Source organism: Abramis brama, assembly GCF_963993115.1.
Source record: "Abramis brama genome assembly, chromosome: 9".
NCBI classification, from domain to species: Eukaryota; Metazoa; Chordata; class Actinopteri; order Cypriniformes; family Leuciscidae; genus Abramis; species Abramis brama.
In genome coordinates, this window is record NC_139971.1 from 35221131 (window position 1) to 35234398 (window position 13268).

Genomic DNA, 13268 nt, shown 5'->3' on the forward strand with positions numbered 1-13268 from the left:
TGCTGGAACTCAATTGCACGCAGTAGACTGCGGGACAATCGTCCCACGCTTGTGGTTAAACGGAGCTCAACGGCAGCCTAATGCACGTCACGTGAAAACTGTTTAGACTGTTTAGAACAACCGTCCGTGTGTGAATAAGTGAGCATTTCCCTGTGTCGTGTGTCTCACACAATGATGATTGACTGTAGGAAAGGGCATTTATCTGTAATTAAGAACATACTCTTCCCTTTCTGTCTGTCACTCTCTTACCCTGTTGATGATTGAGAGGTGTGGGCTTTAATCTAGAGGAACATTTCTCACTGCCGTCCCCTGCTGCTATCTCCCCAGCTGCTCCATGTGGCCCACGAACTGGCGGCTGCAGACGGGACACTGCCACGCCGATTACCAGCCCTATCAGATGCCTGCGCTTTCCTGCCGCTTCCTGTCTCTCTTTCACTGCCCCGCATTTCAGTTTGTCCTTCCTCCCTCCTGCCCTATATCTTTCCTCCGCCAGGCCTTGCTTTTTCTATGTGCCACTTGCATCTGTCATTTGTGCCATGTTTAAATATGTGAGAAATAATTTATAGCCGCTTGTGAAGAAACGGGCAGCTGTTTTGCATTGATATTAGATTAATAGTTGGATAAAATCCAATTAGATTAAATATTTGTTTAGTGTAGTTTAAAGTTTATTTCCTTCAGACTTTTAGTCATAGACAGTTTCCTATATCAGTCTGTTTTTTTAAAATAAATTAAGTCAAACATTTTTTTTAATTCCATTGTATGTGAATTTGTTACAACACACACAGTGCCCTCAAATAGTATTTAGACCGTTTAGCCATGCTTAAAAAAAATATTATAATAAAGTATTAAGCCAAATGGCATTTTTGTAATGAAAGATAGCACAAGCACACTTTTAAAGCAAAACATTGGAATTGGTTGCAATTAGTTAAAATGGCTTGAAAAATGTTCATTTAGCATCATCTGTTTGCAGATTCCACTTGTTTATTTGGCTATTTTATTGAATGCAGTGATATTCATGCATTTTAAATGTTCACAATGTGTGTATGCACTCACTGAAGTCATGTTTTTAGTGTTTAAATTCTCTCACCCCTGTATTTCAGTGTTATTTCCCATACTTTTCTTTCAGAATCTAAATCCTTTACGCCGCTATCATCAAAATGTCCTTTTTTTCCAGCCAGAAGGAGTTGCTAAAGTAGACATGAAATAATTATTGAATTAATTATCAAAGTCACATACCGTACAATTAATTTGATGGCTTTTCCCGGAGTCTTTTCCCCTGTCTATGCAGCGAGAATGTCAAGAAACATTTTCTAATTAATTTATGTGTGATTATCAGGACGAGTTTCTGGAAGGTCCTCACTTTCAATTTGTGAAAGGGTAATGGTGGTGGAAGACAAGGAAAAGCAGTTGAAAACGCACACACACAAGATCAGGCCTGCAGTCATACAGAAGATTATAGAGCATCTATATGGTCTCTTAACCAGAAGACAGTCAAATGTGTAAATTAATTAAAATAGCAGCGTTAAGGGTGAGAATTGAACACAAAACTGTTCTCCTAAAGCAACGTATTACCTGTTTAAGCGTCAGTTTAAAAACCCCATGAAATCAAAATTATGTGAGTTAATAGAGTTATGTGTCTATTAGCTATGAAGCAAATCTAAATACTTTTCTAAGCTAAAATCCTTTTTTGCAGATAAATACGCATTTAAAATTTACATTGTTCCACGTGAAGGAAAATGGACCACAAAACTGATGGCTCATCTTGCACTACACAGATTTCTGTCCAATCTAAAGCTCTTCAAAAACTAATGTCTCTGTAGCAAATCATAGTTTATGACTGTGAAGTAACTAAACCCTAGTTTCTGACCCCTTAAATACAGGACAAAACTTTCAGTTTGTTCCACTTTAGCCTGCTTTAGGTAGGTTAAAGTTGAATTATCTAGCATGATTCATTGCACAACGGTTTGTTCTGCTGTCTCTTACAGTAGTTATCCTCTTGGTTCCTTGCATCTGGTTAAATTATCTTGGTCAAATTTAAATATATTTCTCATTGTGCCCATCAGACCTGCATTATTTCCCTCATTTCTATTATAAACCCTTTCCAGCACTTCAAATTTTTCTCCACAGTGGAATGTAACATACTACTTAAAGTCTTTATTTGTCTCTCCAGGCGTGTGTCTTCAAAGCCACATATTTGCTGCGGTGTGCAACGCTTTCTATTTGAGCATAGTTCATCTTCCCTGCCCCTTTGCATATTTGCTGTTTGGCATCAGCTCTTCTCCAGGCCTTGTGTTGGTCAGATAAAAGTTCAGAAGTACAGTTAAGAGAAATTAGTTGTGTAAACAGTAGTAAATGTCAATGATAAAGTTCTGTTGAAGCTCATCTGATGAGAGTGGCGAACGCAGGTGTCTTATCTCTACCCAGCAAAATAAGGGTAAAATGGAAATGATGCCGTGCTGAATATACGATGCCTATCCCAGAAATTTGTATCTTCTCAACTGAACTCTTTGACTGACGGACGCTTGGGTGAGTTATCAGGGACTCTGTGAGTGTGTGTTGATCACTGCTGATGAACTACAGAATAGCCACTCCTCTACTAGTGTTATACTCATGCTCGCTGACAAACACGCTTACACACTCTATTTTCACTCTTTATGGTTAGGAAAGTGTGGGATTTGTCATTCAGCAGAGGTTAAACCCCACCTATTAGCGTAGGGTCGGAGTGTGGCTCCGATAAAGATTTCCTGTTGTACTGTGTCAAAAAATCAATGGCTGTGGAGCGATCTGCTCATTTGATATCAACAATAGTCTTTTTAAAAATCAATTAGTCCTGATAGAGAAGCCCAAAGAGCTACGGAAAACCTGAATAGGGCCCGACTGGATAACTACATGCTCTTTTTAGCCAATAAAGAGGAGTCACTGGAGCTTTAAAAGATGAACTCACTCAATGTTGCTGTTATGAGAATATGAGGATGATTGTTTGTGTTTTTCAGGAACATGTCTGATAAGGTTAAAGCTAAAAGGAAAATTAAGTATGAGGCTGTTACCTGTCAAATATCAAAATATATTGAGAGGAGAATTCACTAAGAATGAATAGTGTTGGTTAATCCCATGCATTGTTTTTAGGGATGCATTGACGTTTAAATCCTGGTGGATACCATCAATATTAAATAGCTGACAATAATTTATCATGTCATGTCTAATTACTGATAATTGGCTGATATTAAAATTCTATACTGTTTTGTCTAAATAAATAAAAAAAATAACTTAAATCAATTATTTTAAATGCTACTAGTGATTTAAGGTGTCACAACATTATAATGTACAGCTCGAAAAATGAATATTCATGTTCAGATTTTCTAAACATTACATTTAAAATTATTAATTTAGTAGTGATTTTTAAAGATTTAAGTGAGTATTAGATGACGGCAAATGTGACCTAAATGTAAAAACAGGGACAATTAGACTAAATATATTGAATATTGTCCTTTACCAAAATGGCACCGATGTACTATGCATTCCTAGTTGTTTTTGCATAATGGTAGGAATAATGCCTCAGGTAATGTTTGCTTTGTTGTTTTGAGTGTTTGCGTGATGTAATTCTGAAACTGTTTATTCAATTCCCCTCTGTGTGTGTGTGTGTGTGTGTCTGGGTTTTATACATACTACTTCAAGAGGAAAAAGTTAAAGCTACAGCCCATCAGTAACCGTTTTCCACTGAAACCGTTTTCCACCCGTTTTCTGCTTCTGTCTCTTTTCTGGCAGTTTGAGTTTTTTTATAATCAGTATTGTTCTAAATATGACTGCCAGCTTTACTCAAAATATCTGGGATCAACAACCCCGTCATGCAAATGATTAAGAAGTAAAACACAAACAGGTTCATTTAGAATAGTTTGTTTTAAGAAGGACATTTTGGATCCCAGAGTTTTTTGGTTGGGTTTCCTTAAAAGGTAAGTTCACCCAAAAATGTAAATTCTGTCATTAATTACCCTCATGTCATTCCAAACCCGTAAGACTTTCATTCATCTTAGGAACACAAATGATCTTTTTGATGAAATCTGAGAGCATGATGAAAAGTTCTGTTGAAGCTCATCTGATGAGAGTGGCGAACGCAGGTGTCTTGTCTCTACCCAGCAAAATAAGGGTAAAATGGAAATGATGGCGTGCTGAATATACGATGCGTATCCCAGAAATTTGTATCTTCTCAACTGAACTCTTTGACTGACGGACACTTGGGTGAGTTATCAGGGACTCTGAGTGTGTGTCATGCAAATGATTAAGAAGTAAAACACAAACAGGTTCATTTAGAATAGTTTGTTTTAAGAAGGACATTTTGGATCCCACAGAGTTTTTTGGTTGGGTTTCCTTAAAAGGTAAGTTCACCCAAAAATGTAAATTCTGTCATTAATTGCTCACCCTCATGTCATTCCAAACCCGTAAGACTTTCATTCATCTTAGGAACACAAATGATCTTTTTGATGAAATCTGAGAGCATGATGAAAAGTTCTGTTGAAGCTCATCTGATGAGAGTGGCGAACGCAGGTGTCTTAGACTTTCATTCCAAAACTTAAACTTTCATTCATCTTAGGAACACAAATGATCTTTTTGATGAAATCTGAGAGCTTTCTGTCCCTCCGTTGACAGCTACACAACAACCACTTTGACGCTTCAAAAAGTTCATAAAGAGATCGTCAAACCAATCCATACGAATTGGCTTAGTCCAAATTTTCTGAAGAGACTCGCTTTATGAACAGATTTAATTTAGGCTTTTATTCACATATAAACATTGATCAGTGACCATAAACTTACATAGGTTCTTGCGGAAGCTCAGACGGCTGCTTAACGCGAGAATGAACCTCATTGGTTCTCGCACGTCAAGCAAACATGCTTGAGCTTCTGTTTATCATAACTGATGTGTGAGATGATGAATGTTTTTATATGTGAGTAAAAGCCTACATTCAATCTGTTTGAATTCAATTCAATTCAAACTTTTTGAAGCGTTGAAGTGGTAGTTGCGTAGCTTTCAACGGAGGGACAGAAAGCTCTCAGACTTCATAAAAAAGATCTTCATTTGTGTTCCGAAGATTTACGAAAGTAATTAATGACAGAATTTTTATTTTTGGGTGAACTATCCCTTTAAGCTAAGGTGAATCCCCTTTAAAAGGAAGCGCGTGGCTGTGATAACTGTGAGTACGACTAGTTGCTCAACTCCCACCATTGAGTGATTTGTGTTGCCTTCAGGGTGTTTACCACACTGCTGCTCGAGAACTGCTCTTTTGTGGGATGTTTCCCTCTTGTATGTGATCCAACTGAATTCATCCTTCTTTCTTTCTTTCTTTCTTTCTTTCTTTCTTTCTTTCTTTCTTTCTTTCTTTCTTTCTTTCTTTCTTTCTTTCTTTCTTTCTTTCTTTCTTTCTTTCTTTCTTTCTTTCTTTCTTTCTTTCTTTCTTTCTTTCTTTCTTTCTTTCTTTCTTTCTTTCTTTCTTTATGTCTGTGTTTTGTCTGATGGTGTTGTGTTAATGATGGGGTGATTTTCTTTTTTATATTGCACACTGGCCGCTTTGGTGTCTGCGGAGGCAGTCATATTGATAAGGCGCTGTGTGGACACTGCCAGTGTGTAGAGCTATTGATAAGAGCTGTGTGGACTCATCGCTATCGATAAGAGTGGCGTATATTTTTGGGAACCAGTCACGCAGAGCTATCGATAAGGTTGATGGGGGTTATTGTAGGGAAGTTGCTATGGCCTAACACAAGGGCAGCGTCACAATTGTGTCAGTGTATTGTGTGGGAAAATGGTAGGGTTTTAAAGATAAGACTTCTTGGTCTAGACTCGTGAGAAGCCGTTTGGGTTGTTCTCGTAAATTGTAAATTGTCCAGCAGAGGCCCTGAGAACAATTAGCTTGATGGAAAGTTCAACACAAGTTAAAGTTAAAGTTAAACAGAACTGTTTACTTAGTCACCATGAAATAAAAATGGACAATTCATATTTTGCAATAATTTAGTATTTATTTACAAAAAGCCATTTTAAATGGCTTCTTGTACAAGAAAGAGTGTAGGGCGGGAGTTGATTTTGTCCATCGGGAATTGATTGGATGGTTGAATTGTTGTGGTTTGCTATTGGTCAATCTCATGTGACTGACAGGTTGTCCCGCCCTCATGCCACGTCATCAGAGAAGAGAAGCGATGTCGCTGAAAGGGGGAGGGGAAGTTATTTGGATTAAAGATAAAGAGGGCACATAAATTTTTTGAAGACAATGATGTTTACGAATAAATCATTTACAATAAATACTGAATTATTCCAACAAAAAACTATTTATATATTATTTTATGTATAGCATTTAATATTACCATTAATAATTTTCATGTATTGTTAAAACTTATAATACTTCTTATTATTAATGTCAAATTATATAATAATTATTATTATCAGTAGAAGTAGTACCGGTATGTATTATTAATTAATTAATTAATATATTTTATTGGATATATATATAATATATTTGTCTTAATTTTTACACTTTTTTAAAGTTTTGTCTAAAACTTTTTTCTTTTTTTTTTGCCATTGCCTTACAGGAATTTTAAAATTTAAAATGTTCTTAAATTTAAATTTAAAAAAGTCTTAAATTTAAAGGGTCTTAAAATCATATTGTTTTGTTTGTTTATTTTGTTAACCTGGACCTTTTTCCGTTTGATTCCCTAATTCAGACTGAGAATTTTGAGATTTTACTCTTGACAATCTACCTGTTGGCAGTCACCATCTGCTGAGCACAGATGGTGTAGGAATTGCTTATGTAGGAATTATGCCAGTGATATATTGGTAATAAGGTCTGCTGCAGTGATAAGATTGGGTCATGTGAGAGGTCAGGGTGGGTACTGATGCTGGGTTTAGATTAGAAGACATGCAGTAGATAGGAGTCATTGACTCTGACACTGGACTTCAGACCGTTGATAGAGGCCCAGCCTCTCATTAATAATGAACCAAACCCACCACTGACTGATATAACTAATCATTTAATACTGCCTTTTAGACGAGGCTTTTTCCTGCATTGAAAATATTTTGACGGCACCTAAAATTAATCTTTGTCCCCTCAAAGATATATTTGATCATTTTAATGTGATGATACCTGCTGTTCTGCTGTACTGGTACCCTCTGATAGCCGGCTGCTTTTTAAACGGTCCCGTGAGTGTTTTTGATTCACAACGGTGTTTTTGCAGCATTGAGCATTGTAGAAAATTACACACGGACATATCTGTTGAGTGTAACACCACTCAAAACGGCTGAGTTTTTTGTTCAGGATGAGATCTGCACGCTCACAAATCTTTTCATTGTAACCAACAAAGTATAAACATGATGTGAAATGTCAGTGCACAGAATAGACCGCTTCATTGATTATGACGAGAGTTTTCGCAAGAGTGCAGCTTTGTGTACCTCACAGCTTCAGTGAATGTAATGGCAGCGATCTTTGCTCACTTTCTGTATGATATATTTTCATGCTGCTAACTATACATAGCAAAGGATTGACAACTGTAATTAAATGTGCGATTGACACCGATTGACAGTGATAACCAATCTGTCACTCAGTGACTTTTTACAGATTTTTAAGTATAAAACAGTTCTAGGCATTCTGTCCTGACGGTGAACATATTTTATTTTATGAATAAACATATTGCAAATCTTACAAACTAGAGAACACGTGTGTACTGTGTGTGTGGATGACTCTGTTCAAGACCATTTTTGACTCAGGAAAAACCCTATTTTCTGGTAAGTCTCTTTCTCACTCAGTGACGTGTTTCTGTCCAGCATCCGTCCCATTCCACCCATGTACCCCTCTCTCTCGCTCCTGTTGCCCTCTCTCTCCCTCATGCCCTCCCCCGCTCCACGTCTTGGCTGTGGGAAAGCCATTTTATCAGCGTCTGTCTGTTGTTCTCTGGTGGGGATAGATACAGAGAAGATAGATGAGTGTTTTGACATGGAGAGTGTTAGACAAACACTCTTATCGGTCCCAGCACTTTAGCCCGACCCCCAAAAGCGAGGCTGTTGGGGGGGTTGGGGGTTGCTAAAGGGAGGGGGTAGTTAAACAGAGCTGTACTGGGATGAAGATGCTGTAATGGACTGTAGCACCACCACAGGTCGGCCTCTCCAGCGACTCTACTTTTAAAGTTACCAACTGTATGGGGACGTGTGCGGAAGCTTTTCTAATAAATGTATATTGTAAAACATGAATACTAGGTTGAGTGAACGGTTGGGTGTTGTGTCAGCTTTGTCATAGGCTATCTCTATTTGTGGAGCCTGTGTTTGTTCCTGTGTTAGGCCTGTGTTTGTGACTCACCAAAGCCTTGACTCCCATCACACTGCACTTATCTCTAATAGGAAGTACAGAAGTTGTCCCTGTTTTGGGCCAGTGTCACTGCTCAGTGAGCACCAAACTCCCCCTAGTGGTACTAGACTTGGTAGTCTGTTTTTGAAATGATACTAAGGATAATTACTGAAATAGAAATGGTTTGCTAAGGTGTTCTGAGTGTTTTTTTGCACATTGCTATGTGATTGCTAGGTTGTTGCTTGCTGGCTCAACGAAGTCAAAAGTGCCTCCATGTCTCTGGTATTCTGGTTCCTAGATATGGCTCAGATCCCTCCTGTGGGATCTTTTTCACCTGTATTATTATTCATTTATTATTCTTTCAATTATTATTTAGCATATTACGTTATTGATTTTTAAAAAAAAATTAGACTATCTAATTCTCACTGAAAGTTAATCTTTAGAAACACTTCAAATTGAATAACACTGTTAAATGTTATCTCATGCTGTACATTATACGTTTGTGATGCCTATTGGTTTTTAGTGTTTTATTTGTTATTTATTTAGACAAATTTTTAACGGTGACCATTTGTCGGTTATCGTCCATAACATGAAAATAATGATCAGCTTATCAGCTGGAATTTTAATATCGATGCTTCCCTACTTAAAGGGATAGTTCACTCAAAAATGAAAATGTTCTCATCATTTACCCATTTTCATTTTTGGGTGTACTATTCTTTTATGTATGAGCAATAGCTATCACCTTAGCGATCAACAAAAAACAAACGAACACTCCTCTTTTTAATTGTTGTGCTGATATATTTACACTCTTTCTCCTACTGTGTGTAAACAGATGATCTTATGCTAAGCAGCAGTGCTGATGACTTCAAGGTCCTGGCCCTCAGGGACCTGTCAGGTGACACCGTGTGGGGTCCGTTTTCTGGCAGCATCCAATCAGGAGAGACCGCAGACGGACCTGCCAATGAGGTAAGGGTGAGGGGTCAGCGATCGTGTCATGAGGATATTTGGTTAAGATTCCTATCCCACCTCTGTTCTATCATAACTCTAACACTACAGTTAGAAACAAATAACATGTTATTACCATATTGAAGTTGGTAATATCAGTGTTTTTGGACACGTTACCATATACTGTAGCCTTGTGTTGTATTAGAGTATCAGTCATGTGCTGTAGGTCCATCTGATGATCATGTGATGTGAGCTCTGGGAGAGGTTTCCTGGCTCATGCAGTGTTCTCAAACATTTTAAAGATAACACAGACCCGTACACACTTACACACAGGCAAAGTTCCTCGCTTGGCTGATTTCCATAGGAGATGTATGCATACAAAATGTTGCATGTTTTCCAAACTGGTTTGATTCAAGAGCAGGTAGTCAGTGAAATGTATTGTGTATTAAGTAAAACGGGATTGAATTTATCATTCACCCCCCTTGGCGCTAACCTATTAAATTGATGATGAATGAGCAAGACGGCTGCTTTGCACCGATTCAAAGTGAGGAGTAATCCACGGGAGTATGGGTGTATGCAAATGGAAGTGCAGGTTTTGAGCGAGTGTCATCTTTATTCCCCTGAACTGCGCTCGGCCGTCCCTGCACATGATTGGCTAGACCCCCCCACCCCACCCCCCAGACGGACGCTTCTCTTTTATCTCAGTATGGCGCCATCCTCTTGGACAACAAACCCCAGTGATTGATTTCTACTTGATAGGCTCTCATTTCTAAGATTTCATTTATTATGAGAATTTCTAAGGCCGTGCACCCCCGCTCTCCCTCCCCTCCCTGCACCTTTCCTTCACCTCCTCCTAATCTCTCTCCCTTCCTCTTTTTTTTTTCTCTCTCTCTCTTTTTACAAAAAAAAAAAATCTCGTTATCGAGGCAGGGCTTTGTTGATGATTTTCGGCTCAGAACTTTCACATTCGCATTCTATCGCGTTTGCTCTCGCTCCGCTATCACTTCGTTGAAGGAGTGTGTATCTGGCAAGAGATAGTGTGTCGAATCTCACATTCCTACGGCATCTCTCGCCATCCCTCCACATCCTCCTGGGTCTGGAGCTGCTGGGGTCACTGGGTGTCAGGGTCCGTCCTGTCACGACTGTACTTGTGTATTTCTCCGTCTCCCTGTCCTAGAGTTTAATCTGAGACACTGTGAGACATGAAATGGGTTGGGTTAAAGTAAAGCATGATATTGTATTTCTTACAAGATACACTATCATACTAGGGGCATGCGATATTGACATAAGTTGATATCAATTTTATCAATAACGATAATTAGACAATATTTTGCTGAGTGCGTTTATTGTTAACTTGGTACCTTGGCAGGTTTAGGACTGCTGTAGACTGTACGTTTTTGTTATTCTTCATATTCTGTGTGGTGGTCAGTTCGCAGAAATGCAGTGGACAGAAACTAACTTTTGCAATAAGCTTAAATTGCACTCTTCGTGTGATTATTAACTATATTAAATGATATAAATATAAAAGACATACAGAGTTATTTTTGCTCCCTTATCTTGAATATTGAGGGCATTCTTAATGCATTTTAATAGACTAAATCACATAGTGAAAGCGTGGACTGTAAATGCACAAGTGCACTAGTCTAACTAGACTACATCATGTATAGTGTATGCGTGCGCTCTCTAGGTGTGTTTTTGTAAAGTGATGGAAATACTCAACAATGTCAGATCACACATCGTTAATTCCACTAGAAACCAATCAATAAAAAACAATAAATTCCACTAGAAACAAACCTTGTTGTATTATTTTATTTTAATTTAATACTGTGAAGCTGTTTTGATACAATCTGTATTGTGAAAAGCGCTATACAAATATACTTGATTTGATTTGATTTGATCGTTAAAACAACAATTACAATATTACGGAAGTCCTGTTTTAACAGGTCATTTTGTATTTATTATCACTTTGAGCTGTCTGTTTAATGTAAATCTTTAATTTGCATATTTACAAAACGGCCATAACATTGCATCTATTTGAATATGTCTTTGATAGCTCAAAGACTGAAAAAGCTTATATGAACGATTGTCTCTTTGTGTTCAGGTGTCTTCATTCAATTTCCTGATTTCATCAAGTTTTATGAGTTGTTTTAACAAGAGTTGTTTTGGATAAGTGACAGTTTCCATACAGATCCGTTATTGCCGTTACATATTTATATTTTGTAATATTTTGCATGCTATTGGCACCTGCCCAGGGACTGCAGATGTGAATTAGCTTTTAGCTAAATCTGGTACAATACATATACTGTGCATTGTCCCTGTTAAATAAATAAATAAATAAATAAATAAATAAATATGTTTTTTTTTGTGAAATAGCAGTTATGCACACCTGTGTTTTAATAGACATGTAATTAATGTTTGGCAGGACATTTGGTGCTTTTTTTATTTTATCAAAACATCTTTACTAAATATTATCAGATTTATGGATAATGTAAATATAATATGTACTTTTGTACAATATTATGCATATTATATAGTGTTATAATATACACTACCATTCAAAGGTTTGGGGTCGGTAAGATTTTTTTAAATGTTTTTAAAATGCTCACCAAGGCTGAATGTATTGGATCAGAAACAGTGTAAACAGGGTCATATTGTGAAATATTATTACAATTTAAAATAACTGTCTATTTTAATGTCTTTTAAAATTACTAAAGCTGAATTTTCCTCAGGCATTACTCAGTCTTCAGTGTCACATGATTCTTCAGAAATCATTATAATATGCTGATTTAGTGCTCAAGAAACTTATTTTCTTAATATTATTAATGTTAAAAACCGTTGTCCTGCTTAATATTTTTATGGAAACCATGATACATTTTTTTTTCAGGATTTTTTTGATGAATAGAAAGTTCAAAAGAACACCATTTATTTAAAATCGAAATCGTTTGTAACAAAAGTCTTTGATCAATAATGCATCCTTGTTGAATAAAAGTATACATTTCTTTAAAAAACCCACATTTTTGAACGGTAAAGTATTATATTTGATATAATATTATAATATTTTGCATAGCTTAATGTATTCATATACTGTAAACATGTAAGGACATATCATTGATGCTGTGATTAGCCTACTATTGATGTTGACGTGAGCAGAACTGTCAGTCAGACTTTTGGTGGTTAAAAAAAACGTTCGCTATAGTTGCAAACAAGTGCAGAACGACTTCCACTACCACGTCGCCATTGTTCTTTCCACTTCGCCTCTCCTGTTATTTCGTGGAACGCCGCCCGAAGGCACGATGGTAGCGGGTAGGGAGTTCAAAGCGTTATCATGCACCGAGCGCCTTTTCATCATGTTTTAGAAACAAGCGTCCCAACTAATCCCCCAATAATCTCTCCAGGAGAACTGCTCAGATAAGCCCCGCCACCCACTGCTCTCCATCCCACTTTTTTGGGGGGGGCCCCACTCCCCCCCCCCTCCCTCTGCCACCCCACAAAGGACACGTGAAGGTGAGCGCTCTTCATCTTTCTCTTTTTCCTCTTCTCGCCCACCCTTCTTTCTCGCACCAATAGGGTTTGTTTACCCTCATCCCAATCTCTGGTTTATCTACATCTGTCAGTAGAGTGATCTCAGAGAGTTACCCCTCGCTACACATGCTTTTCCCTGAAAGGAATGCATGAATACCCTTAATTATTGGCTCTCTCAATTATCTGCATAATGATAAAAGGGAAAGCAAGTCAAGCTTCAGATGGGAGTCCAATTGAGAGCATCACACATTGGCACCTGTGGACTTCTCTGCTCTCCACTCACAGAAGTGCGGAAATGTAGCAGAATAGGTTGGAACATCAAAAGGAGATGTTTAAATGGAAGACTCGCAAAAAATAAAAATAAAAATGAGAATTTAACAAAACAGGCATAAAGTGTAAAGAGATTTTACAAAAAATGATTTTGTGTTTTTGTGTTGATGTTTAATAAAAATGTAAATATTAATAAAATTAGTTAAAAAAAAG

At 37.4% G+C, this 13268-nt stretch overlaps 1 protein-coding gene across 1 annotated transcript in view; it reads left to right on the top strand.

Annotated features, from left to right (window-relative positions):
• Window positions 1-13268, top strand: part of zfpm1 (zinc finger protein, FOG family member 1) — an 81125-nt gene that overhangs the window by 53173 nt on the left and 14684 nt on the right. Inside the window, exon 4 of the mRNA XM_084124559.1 lies at window positions 9151-9284. Coding sequence (XP_083980685.1) covers window positions 9151-9284 — 134 coding nt within the window. The remainder of the gene's footprint in view (window positions 1-9150; window positions 9285-13268) is intronic.